Here is a 12103-nt window from a genome sequence, read left to right as displayed (position 1 = left end):
TCCCGGGGGGTGGCGGCCGCAGAGCGGGGCGGGGGGAGGCCGAGGCGGGCCGGCCGGGCCCTGAGCGTGCCCCTCCGCAGCCCTGTCGAGCCTGGAGGGCGACCTGGCGGGCAGGTACTACGCGCTCAAGAGCATGACGGAGGCGGAGCAGCAGCAACTCATCGACGACCACTTCCTCTTCGACAAGCCCGTGTCGCCCCTGCTGCTGGCCTCGGGCATGGCCCGCGACTGGCCCGACGCCCGCGGCATCTGGTGCGCCCCGTTCCCGTCCCTTCCGCCTCCCCCGCGGGGGTGGGGCCCCCTCGGAGGAGGAAGAGGGCGAGGCCCGCCCCGCCCGGGCCTCCTCTCAGGTGACCTTGGCCGCGCAGGTGCGTGCAGGGCTCCCCTGGGGCCGACGGAGGCCCAGCGTCCCGGGACCTTCCAGGAGGGGGGGCCAGGCCTGTCGGGGGACCCCTCCGCCCCCTCGGGAGCTGGAGCGGTTTGTTTTCGCTCTTCGCGGTCCCCCCTCCCCCCGCGGGGACTCTGCCAGGTGCCTGGTGACGCAGCAGCTCTCTCCGGAGTGCCCGCCTGGGGCAGTGGGGCAGAGGGCGACCTTCGGGGCCCGACGCGCTCTTCCTTCTCGGCCCCCGGCCTCGCAGGTGGAGGGCCTGGGCCCGGAGAGGGCGGCCGAGAGGCCCCGCAGCAGCAAATGCTTGCAGGGAGGGGTGGCGCTGGGCGTGGCGCCTCCCTCCGTCAGGGGTCCTGCGGCCGGTGACGGGGCAGGCGTCTCGGCCCCACTCCCTACTGGGGACAGCTGGGACGGGTGCTAGGCCCTGGGAAGGGTCCCTTAGTCTGAGAGGGGCCCGGGGAGCCCCAGGGGTGCTTCGCGGTGGGTGAATGTGGCCGTCTCCAGGCACAATGACAACAAGACCTTCCTGGTGTGGGTCAACGAGGAGGACCACCTGCGGGTCATCTCCATGCAGAAAGGGGGCAACATGAAGGAAGTGTTCACACGCTTCTGCAGCGGCCTCACCCAGGTCAGCGGCCGCCCGAGACGCCCCGCCTGGGGCTCAGGGCCGGGAGGGGCCGCGCCGAGCTCCCCGCGGTCCCCGGAGCCGGCCGCTGCTCCTCGGGGTCGCTCGGCGGGGCCTCCCGGCTCACGTCTGTCTTGGGCTCCCAGATCGAGGCGCTGTTCAAGTCTAAGAACTACGCGTTCATGTGGAACCCTCACCTGGGCTACATCCTCACCTGCCCGTCCAACCTGGGCACCGGGCTGCGGGCGGGCGTGCACATCAAGCTGCCCCACCTGGGCAGCCACGCGCAGTTCCCGGAGGTGCTCAAGCGGCTGCGCCTGCAGAAGCGCGGCACAGGTGAGTGGGGCAGGCGGCGGGACGCCCCGACGGGCCCGGGCCGGCCGCCCGCGGCGCCCTGACGCCGGCGCCTCCGCAGGTGGCGTGGACACGGCCGCCGTCGGCGGGGTCTTCGACGTCTCCAACGCCGACCGCCTGGGCTTCTCGGAGGTGGAGCTGGTGCAGACGGTGGTGGACGGCGTGAAGCTGCTCATCGAGATGGAGCAGCGGCTGGAGCAGGGCCGGGCCATCGACGACCTGATGCCCGACCCCAAGTGAGCCCGCGCCCGCCGGCCGCCGCTGCCTAACTTACCGCGGGCGGTGCCCGCGCCGCCCTGCGCCGGCGGCCACCCTTAGCCTCGCTGTAGAGACTCCGCCGTCGCCCGTCGTAGAGTTTATTTTCCGATGGCTGAGGTGTCGCTGACGCTGAAATAAAGTAGGGTTCTTGGCCTGCCTCGGTCTCTGAGTCGTGCTCCCGGCCCTGGGCCGCCCGCTGGCTGTAAGGACCGGGGTCCGCGGCGCCTGGCACAGCAGGCTGGCAAGGGGCTCCAGGCGCTGAGTGCCAGCACCCAAGGGGTCTGCGTCGGGGGCCTGGCGCTCAACCCCACCTTGCCCTGCATGATGGGACAGGTGTGAAGGGCTGAGAGTTGGGGGCCAGGAACTCTGAACCTCGATATGGCTCTGACCACCCCCCAAAAAGACCCACCACACAACCCTGGTCCTAGGCCAGACTTCCCAGTCGGCAGAGGTCCAACCAGGCCCTCCTTGTGCCCTGAGTCCCCCACCAACTCTCCCCATAACCTTTCCCTCCGGCCTCCAGAACCATCCCCTCGCTGGCCTCAGATTCAGCCTCTTCAGGGCTCACGGGGGTCCCTGCCGATCCTGTCCCGAGTGGCACCTGGGTCGTCGGGGCCCCCAAACCCCTTCTTTAGCGACAGCCTGTGCTGCCACCTGCTGGCCGTGGCTGCCTCTGCGCCCACCCTGCCATCAGAATCAGAGCGCCCCTACTTGCTTGCTACCTTTTCCTCCAGGCCTCTCTCACCCTACCTCCCCAACCCCCACCAGTGCAAGCTGCGAAGGGGATGGATGCACAGAAACCCCCACTTCTGCGCTGGGCTGGAGGATGCTGGGTTAACTTGCCTTGGGCTGGCCGGGAGGGTTGGCCCTGTCCTGGGTAACGTGGCACGCGAGCCCTCCCTGACGGGTCTGAGGGCAGCTCTGGCTTGTCCCCTGTAGAGTGGGCACCCACGAGGCCAGCTTAGAGGTTCTTTCCTTCGCTGTGTGGTCCCGGCTTTGGGGACGGTGGGCTGGGGGCCTGGGGGAGGGGAAGGTATTGCTCCAGTGTGCAGGGGTGTGGAGAGCGTCCCCTCCGTGGGGTGACCAGCTCCGGCTGAAGCCACCGTGGCTGGCTTGGAAGCACCCGGCCTTGGTCACCAGTGTTGCTGCATGTCCCCTGTGGGCGTTACTGCGAGGCTGACCTCGCACTGAGGCTTCCAGGCTGTGGCCGGGGGTCTTCTGGGCTCCTTGCCCTCCCCAGTCCGGACAGCAGCAGCCCAGGCCAGGCGACTGCTTCCTGCTAAGGAACGTTTTCACATGCCCTTTTGCACACCTCTGAGTCACAGCGCACAATTCCCTGGGGCCTGGCTGCAGGCCCCCCAACTGTGCAGAAGGGTGCCTCCCCTGCCCCCACTCAGCTGGGTCTGGGGTCTGCCCCACCCTTCTCCCCTGAGCCCCGGGGCTGCACCACAGCCCACACAACCCCTGGGCTCCACAGGAAGCAGCTCCTAGGCTGGCCGTCACCCTGGTCTCGCGGAGCCAGGCGGCCGAGCGGCTCGCAGTGGCTGGGGTGCTGCTTCACCGACCACCTGCACCTGCACCGTGGCCGCGGTGCCCCCCGGCCTCCCCTCCTCCTCCTCGGCTAGCCACACCGCGCTGTTGGGAGCCGCTCAGTTCCTTCTGGGCCAAGGCTGGGCCGGACACCCTGGGGAGCGGTGGCTCCCGGCCCCGGCACCCTCCAGCCACGCGGCGCCCTGCCCGTAGCAGGGCCCCTCCCCTCGCATGTTATTTCTCCCTGAAATTGGGCTTAGCTGTGGGAGCCTGAGAACCCGGGGCTGGTTCGCTGGCCGCCCTGGTGGGGGCAGTCCGCGACTGGCCACGTCCTGTCCAGGAAGCCATTGTGTGGCAGTCTTCTGTACTTCAGGACTGCTGCCTTTTGGGCTGGGGGTCACAGGTGGGCGCGGCCTAGGCCCTGCAGGTGGGTAGCAGCATCCCTGACCTTCCACATGTCACAGCACTACACCCACCGGTGGTGACTGGGAGCCGTTTCCAGACGTTGCCAGAAACTGACCCACAGAAATGAGCGCTGAACTCTTACCAGTGAAAAAGCCACAGAGGGGCCGGTGACCCTGCTTCCCCACAGGCCCCTGCAGACCAGAGGGCGGCACAAACGTTTCTGTGTGTCCCGCCTGAGAGGCTGCCGGGGACAGGATATAAGACGGTTGACCGTGAGATCCCACACAGGGTGTGCATGGGGGAGAGCGCCTGGAGGTGGGGGACAGCAGCTGGCACCCTTCTCTCTATTTCCAAATTTTCTGCTGTGACGTGGATTCCTTACATAAGCCCCAGTTAGCTCCCTCTTAAAGTGCTGTATTATTTAAAAAGCACTCCGACGCGTCCCAGCTCGCGGGGGACGGCAGCGGCAGCAGATCTCCACCGCCAGGCCCCTCCTGTCGGCCAGCCCCGGAGAGCTGCAGCACGGGAGGAATTCTCTCCAAGGGATGGGTAAACCGAGGCCTGGGCCACAGTGGGTGCTGGGCTCCCCAACACCTTTAAGGATGTTCGAGACCTGCCGCAGGCCCTGCTGTTGCCTGGCGGGGTGCTTCTGCGTTGCTCTCTGAGCTTCTGAGGCCACCCTAGGGGCTGGGAATGTCACCCATGGCGTCTACCAGGGAACCCTCTTGACTGTAAGAAGTCACCCTTTCTGCCAGGAGTGCCTGGCGCAGGGACATTCCCGCGTGCGGCAGGGAGGCCGTTGATTTGGCACTGCTGGGAAAAACCAGACTCGCTGCTGGCACGTCGGCTGCCACTCACGTGACCCTGTGTGTTTCAGGGCCCTTCACTGTCCTCTCGACGGCAGTGGTTCACCAGCCCTCTCTTCCGTGGCACTGCTGGGTGGGATCCCACGGCCGACCACTGGGTCAGCAGCTGAGTTCCCACCAGCCAGGGGCCTGTTAGTGTGCACTGGGGGCAAGAGCCCTGGCTCTCAAGCTGCAGCTGCCCACGGGGCCCAGCAGCTGGTCTCGGCACGCGGCTGGCTCTGCTCTGCTCCCCACAGAAAGTGAAGGGGCGGCTGGACTCCACAGTCCCGAGCCCCACTGCCTTCTCAGGGATGGCACCACCAGAAGCTACGAAGGGTTAGTAACTCACCTGGGGATGTGGAGATGAGCTTGTCCCCGAGCCCAGGACAGAGGCCAGCTCTCGCGGCTCCTGTAGCTAGGTAGCAGCGCTCCCCTACGCTTCTGTAATAAACATGCCTGGTTCTCAGCTGGGCATGAAAGCCTTGCCAGACTCTCTTGCAGCTACATGTGGCTGCGTGCTGGAGGGGCTACCCTGGTACTCCCCTGGGAGGCTGCACAGGGCAGGCAGGCAGGGCAACCCCTTGCTCTGCCTGGCTGCTGTCACCTGCCAGCCTGTGGCACGGTGGGGGGACTCAGCTGTGCCGAGTCACTTGGTAGAGGCCCAGATTCTGTCTGACGGAGGCAGGGCTCCCCTCAGCACGCCCGCCCCAGCCCTGGTGCCCGCGTGATCTTGGGAGGACCTGCCTGGCTGCCCACAGCCTTCCGCAAGGACCCTGGTCCTGGCCTACCCGACCCCCTGCACTTTGTACTTTATCAAGCTCCCTGCTGTAGAACCGTCTCTCTCAGCGCCGAGGACTGGGTTCAGGTTTCCCTGTGTCACCTTACTCCGCCCATATGGGGCAGGGCCGCTGGGGGTACAGGTGGTTTCCCCAGAAATACAGACAGCAGAAACACAACCAAAAACGCCCGTGAAAACTTGACTTTCGTCAATGGCTTTCTTTGCCTCATCAATTGCCAAGATGTTAAACAGCATTTCCGAAGGGTCCCACCTCAGAGGACAGTGATGGGTCAGCACCATCCTTGAGGGCTGGCCCTGTAGTTCTCGGGATCACAGCGTTACAGCACCGGGGTCAAACCTGCAGCTGTCCGGGAGCCAGAGGGCCCACCAGCCTCCCTTGAGACCAGTGGGGACCCAGGACAAGGTGGCTTTGCCCTGTCGGCTGGGTTCCAGGGCTCGGTTCAGTCTGTCAGATGTGTGATGCTGCTGTGTGTGTCCCCGTGGGTGTCAGGATGCTGGTCTGTTAACACGGGAGCATCCCACAAGGACAGGCTGGTCCGTGTCTGAGGAGCAGGCAGGTAGTGGCAGCAGTGGGTGCCAGCCGCACCAGAAACTGGGAAGGGAGGGCCGCAGCCGCAGAAAGGACGTGAGGGGAGGGGCACGGGCAGCCTGGGGACACCGCAGGGCCGCGGGCTGCTCTGGGGCCCCTGGACCACACTCACCAACTCGGCAGTGGCCAGTGCTGCTGCTCCCCGTCTGGGGCTGCCCCACCAACATGGCTGCTCCCGACGGTCGGGCTCACTCCTCCCCCGCCTGCTGGCCGTCCTTGCTCTGGAAGGAGTGCTGCCAGGCCGTGCTCCCCACAGGCCTCGGGGCCTGCCCTGCAAACTGCCAGGCTGCTCCCCAGTCACGTGCCCTACCAACGGCCCCCAACGGGGAGTGTAGGCTCTGACCACCGCTGACAGCCCCCACCTGGCCAGGTGACGCTTGGGTGATAAGAGTGTCCCGTTCCTCCCTGTGAGGACAGGGGCTTCCGTGGAGTTTGCTTTGCTCCCCAGCCCCAGTGTAGGGCCTGGCACGGGAACTGCCCTGCCCACCGGAACTGGGGCACACGGCACGTGGGGCAGGAGCTGAGTCTCAATCTCGGGCCCTCGGAGCCTGCCCTCGCGTCCCAGCAGAAGCTCCTGGCCTGTGGAGGTGGCCTCCAGGAGGCTGGTGGGAAGGGACACTCAGAGGACGGTTACCTGGGTGTCACGAGACAGCAAGCAGGAAAGAGCAAAGGTGGCTGTGCGGATGTCACGTGACTAGTGTTCTCTCCTCCCCGTGACACCCCCAAGCCTGTACTTATTGAGCCCCTTGGCAGAACTGTTTCACCAAAGTCAGAAGCAATGGGTGTGACCCTACAAGGCTGGGAAGAAGTGAGATCCTCACAGTGGTACCAACCAGCCCTGTCAGGCAACAAAAAGTAAACCAAAAAACCAAACCAAACCAAAAAATCAGCAAGGAAATTAAAGTCAAGCCCTGCTTCCCTGCCCTAGGCCTGCCTCCCCTAGTGACCCGGGGGTCTCAGCACCACCTGGGCCCAGGCCGCCCCTCAGGACTCATCTGCTGAGGGCCGGAATCCTGGGAACACGTGACAAGCTTTGCAGCCACTGGAAGCAGGCCGCTAATCGCTTACAGGCTCTGCCGCTGCACTGAGCGCCGCGGGGATGGGAGGCAGAGTGCAGCAAAGCCCAGAGTCTGAACCGAGTCTTGGGGTGGCTGTGATGTGGCTGCCAGGCCGACGCAGGCCCACGGGAGCCACTCCTGTGAGCACAGCCCCCCGTGAGTGACAGACCCGGCACTGGCTGCAGCCGAAGCCGACACGGCTTGGAGCCGGGGCCTGCCCCCTGAGTTGCACAGTAAGGGCTGGGGGTGGAAGCGGCTGAAGACTGGACAGGCAGTGCCCGGAGCTGGAGCGGGTGCGCCCAGCAGGGTGGGGACGGCCGGGGCCCTGGGGACAGTTTTGACCACAAACTGCTAGAGCTGCCTCACACTTTCCAGACAGCCCTTGCCATGCCTCATCATTGTCTTTTCAAACAAATACTTATCTTGTGCTGAGTGGCAGGCCCTATTCTAGGTACTCACGACACAGGAAAAAAAAGGAGCAAGACCTCAGCCCACGGAGTTCACATCCTGGGACAAGAGGGGACGTAACTGGGTGGACTGCCAACTCTGGGCGGCGCTGGGCAGGCGCTTGGCAGAACGGGCTGCAACTTTAACGGGAACTCCAGGGGGACCTGTGACTAGACGCCCGGGCACGAGTCTGCAGGAGGGAGGGGTGTGCCGACCACTCAGCGGCTCCTGGCTCCTACTGGTGGTCATCCAGGCAGATCTGCAGTTTGGGGGAGGTGGTGGGTGTGCCGACCGCACCCCGGCCCCACTAGGCAGATCTGAACATGAGTTTGGGGGCGGAGGGGGTGTGCCAACCGCACCCGCCCCCCGCCCCCACTAGGCAAATCTGGGCACGAGTCTGGAGGCGGCAGGGGTGTGCTGACCACACCCCAGCCCCACCAGGCAGGTCTACAAACGCTCGGGGCCAGCAAGGTGCCAGCAGAGGCCCAGAGCCCTCCACTGTAAAAACGAGGAGCCATGTCTTGGGTGAGTGGGTGCTGGTGCGGGCCGTCACCCGCCCCAGGGTACCTGTGTACTCCTGACACACGGGGCTGAATAGCATGCCCAGGTCCTGCTTGTCTGGACACCACGCGGCCTGGCTCCAGAGCTGCTATCTGTGGTCCCTGGGCTGCACATCCCAGACATCTGAGCGAGGTCCTGCTTTAAAATGAAGCTCTTGGGCCTCCAGGCACTGCCCAGGAGTCCACAGGCTGGCCAGGGCCTCACTTCCTGGTCAACTGCTCTTCTATTCTGATGCCACAGGCCGATGTCCATGGCATCTTTCCAAGTCTGGCTATCTCAGGCATCTGCCACCACCCCTCCACTTCCTTACTCACCCCGTGGTCCTGAAGACAGAGGCAGGACCGGATGCCCTGCTCGGACCCTTCCCACTTCCAGAAACTATGCTGGAACCAGCGCTCTGACCGCCCCACAGGATGCCACCACCTGGCACCACCTGCCTCGGAGTGGATGCCGACTCTGCCTGGCTCTCTCAAAGCTGAAAACCAAAGAATGAGCTACAAGCAGCCCTCTCTGTGAGCCTCACCTGGACAACAGGGGACCTGAGCAGTCGGCACCTGAGGGGCAGGGCCGGCACAACCTTTCTCTCTAAGAGCTACAACCCTGCACCAGGGCCCAGGCAACAAGCAATTACAAACCAACCCACAGCAGGACACCCTCCAGTCTGGCTGCCCCCCAACCTTCCTCCCTTCCAGCCCTGGGGAGGGGGAGGGGAACTGGGGAAGGGGAGGCTGCCAGGCCAGTAGGGAGGTCCTCACACAGAGGCTAAGGAGGAGCCACGGGGACAGGTGTCTATGGCAACTGCTTGCTCCTCTTGTCTGAGGGCTTCACTACCGTTCTCAGCCTCCGGGAGGAACAAGTGCTATGAGAAGCACATCTGTGCATCTGGACTCGCTCACGTTCCTGCCCACATGCCTGTGCAAGTGTCCATCCATAGCCGTCTGCTCTGCACAGTGCAGGGGAGGGGTGCTGAGAGCCACACTCACCGTCATGCACTGGAATGCTTGGCTCCTGTGCATTGTCTGACCTGGATGAGCAGGAAGTCAGCACCAACTAACTGCTACCTGATTCTCAGGAGCAGGACAACACTCTGGCCCTGCCGGGTGTCCGGCCTCACCTCTGAAGTCATGGAGTCCAGAGGAGAGGAGGAAAAGTGTGGTCATTGTCTTCATGTCCTAAATAATTTAACTGTTCTAGAATATTCCTTTCCAAACTTATTATATGGAGAATAAAAATGCCAATTCCAAGAGCGCAGAATTGAAAGGAAGGGCATCGGCGCCTTGGCAATGGGTGAGTTTCCATGTAGTAACCTCAGTAAAAGTAACCCACCTACGTTTCCACTAACATCATGTGGATACCAGCTGCCAGACCTTCTGGATCTAAACAACTCAGGACTTGTGGGGACGATGACTGCTTCCAGCAGACAGACAGACAAGGAGGATGTGGGTGCGCAGCAGGGAAGGCAGGCTCACAGTCCTCTCAGACAGGCTTGACCTCTAGACTCAGCTTGGCCTGGCGAACGTGCATCTGAACACGGAAGGGACAAGAGGCCCAGCTGCAGCGCAGCTGCAGGGCCTGACGGCTGGAGGGCCTGACTCATCGCAGTCGGCAGCGTGATCAGCACAGGGGCTGATGGGAGGATTTCTGGGGCAGGAAGCAGGCCTCATGTCATGCGTCTCACAGTACAGCTCAGGAACTCCTTCCGGGGGGAGGTCATTTACAGCAGAAGAAGCACTCACAGGGACACCCGGGGAGAGGCTCTATGGGGACCTTCTCTGGGCACTTACCCATCTCATTGAAGCCTTCCTCTTTTCCACTTTACCAAGCATGACGTCCTGCTTCAGAGGGGTCCCCCCTGATAATACGTCCAAAGTGTGCAGGCCCAAGTCTGGCCTTCTCTATCTAAGGAGCATTCTGGCTGCACTTCCAAGACAGATTTGTTCATTCCGGCAGTCCACGGTGCATTTTACATTCTTCACCAACACCACATTTCAAATGCATCAATTCTTCTTCAGTCTTAATTCACTGTCCAGCTTTCACATGCGTATGAAACAAGTGAAAATAACACGGCTTGGGTCCGGGCTATCTTATTCTTCAAAGCAGTATCTTTGCTCTTTAACACTTTAACAACATCTTTTGCCGCAGATTTACCTAACAGAATATGTTGTTTGATTTCTCCACTGCTGCTTCCATGGGTGTTGACGGTGGAGCTGAGTAAAATGAAATCCTTGACAAACTTCAGTCTTTTCACCGTTTATCATGATGTTGCTTATCGGTTCGGTTTCAAGGACTTTTGCTTTATGTTGAGGTGTGATCCTTACTGAAGATTACAGTCTTTGACCCTCATTAATAATTGATTTAAGTCCTCTTCACTTTCAGCAGCAAGGTTGTGTCGTCTGCATATCGCAGGTTGTTAGTGACTCTCCCTCCAATCCTGATGCCACGTTTTTGTTCATATAGCTCAGCTTCTCGGATTATCTGCTCAGCATACAGATTGAGTCACTATGGTGAAAGGATACAGCCCTGATACACACCTTCCCTGATTTTAAACCATGCAGTATCCCCTTGTTCTCTCCAAACAACTTCCCCTTGGCCATGACATTTAAAAGGATGTGCAAACCAGCCAGCGCCAGGCAACGAAGCCTGGGCAGCCTGTCTGCATGTGACTGTGCGCGGAGGCCACTGGAGAACTTGGTCGAGGGCTGGTCTGGAGAAGGAAGGGACCCAGTGCAGACACGGCTGGGGTGTGTGCACCTGCTGACACAATACGTCCCGACCGAGCCCCCCCCCCCCCCCCCCCCCCCCCCCCCCCCCCCCGCCTTCTCCACCAGCCCGCCACTGCTTCAGGCTTCGCAGGCTGCTTTCTCAGTGGCAGCTCGACTGGCCCATCTCTCCAGGAGCCTCTGAGTGGGTGCAAGCCACCAACCTACTAGCTGGTGCTTAACCATCTGTGCCCTCCAATGACTCCCCAGAAATGTCAGGTGGTCCTCGGCGCCTCCCTTTCCTGCTCGCCCCACATCCAATTCAAGGACGAACCTGCCTGGCATGCAGCCCTTGTCCCTGACCCTACCTGTGCCACCGACTGCTTCCCACCAGCTCTGCTGGCCTCTCCCGGCTCCCCCACGACCAACGCGCCACCCAGCTGCCAACGCACCCCGAGCAAAACAACCGAGGCCGGGCCTGGCTTCTGTTAGAAACTGCCAGCAGCTCCCATCTGCAGAGTGACAGTCGCCGCAGTGGCCGACAAGGCCGTGACCTTCTGCTGCAGTGGCACCGGCAGGCTCTGGCCCTGGGCCTCTGCCCGATACCCTCGCTGGAAGGCCTTCGCCAGGTATGTGCCCTGGTACCTGCGCCTGCCAGTCTCCCCCAACCAATCAGCCCCTGAACTCGGAGACCTGCTCTTCCCTGGAGGCTCTCTTTGGTGTAATGTTCATCACCTTCTTCCAAACCCAAGCACTCAGCTCCCACAGGGCGGGCTCTCGGTTTTGTCTACAGGTGCAGCCCACCCCAGATGACACGTATCTGCTGAATAAATGAGGGACCGTCTGTTCAGACTTTCAGATTCTGAACGAGGAGGAGGACCCGGAACCCAAGGCAGCACCGCAGCCAAGGTGACCAGGTCCCTGGGAGGTTAATGCGTCAAGCTGATTGCTGAGCTCGCTACCTCGACAGAAGCAGGTAGGTGCTGTGGCAAAGATGGAGGCTGACTCATGTACCGAATCCCCACACACGAGAGAGGAAATGGCAGACTCTGTGGAGAACAGACCCAGAACTGCCAAACCACACGTCTGCACGGCACAGGCTGAGCTCGCAGGGTGCGTGCCGGAGGGGCCTCTCACTGAGTGAGACGAGGGCTGTCCGTGCTCAGGACGGAGGCCCAGGCCTCCACCCCCTTCCCGCTGCTGTTCAACAGGACGACGGGCCCTAGTGACTGGCTTCATCTCTGTCTTAGATGCAGGATCAGGAGACAATGGAGATTTGACTGAGAAAAAGTGAATTTTTAATTATCTCGGAATCTACTTAGAAAAACACACATGAGCAATGTTCACAACTATAAATTTAAACCTTTTGCACTAAAAAAACCACAGAACAAACACAAAACCACAGTGGTGAACTGTAAACCTGTATTAATCATCAACAAGGCTTAAGGTTAATGCATCATCATAATTCCGTATTTTCCTCCTTGGCAATTTGAGTGTTTTAGCACCAATGGTCTCCCACAGGGGGACTCGTAACCACCCGGCTCC

The 12103-nt window shown here is 61.8% G+C and overlaps 1 protein-coding gene across 1 annotated transcript in view; it reads left to right on the top strand.

Annotated features, from left to right (window-relative positions):
* Positions 1 to 1607, top strand: part of CKB (creatine kinase B) — a 3876-nt gene extending 2269 nt beyond the window's left edge. The window contains exons 3-6 of the mRNA XM_007944617.2: positions 81 to 252; positions 893 to 1016; positions 1160 to 1349; positions 1429 to 1607. Coding sequence (XP_007942808.1) covers positions 81 to 252; positions 893 to 1016; positions 1160 to 1349; positions 1429 to 1607 — 665 coding nt within the window. The remainder of the gene's footprint in view (positions 1 to 80; positions 253 to 892; positions 1017 to 1159; positions 1350 to 1428) is intronic.
* The last annotated feature ends 10496 nt before the right edge of the window (positions 1608 to 12103 follow it).

The sequence above is a fragment of the Orycteropus afer genome, unplaced genomic scaffold, assembly GCF_000298275.1.
Source record: "Orycteropus afer afer isolate SDZICR_OR568_19922 unplaced genomic scaffold, OryAfe1.0 scaffold00128, whole genome shotgun sequence".
Classification (NCBI taxonomy): Eukaryota; Metazoa; Chordata; class Mammalia; order Tubulidentata; family Orycteropodidae; genus Orycteropus; species Orycteropus afer.
The sequence above is the reverse complement of the archived record's forward strand: the minus strand, read 5'-3'. Positions and strand labels throughout refer to the sequence as shown.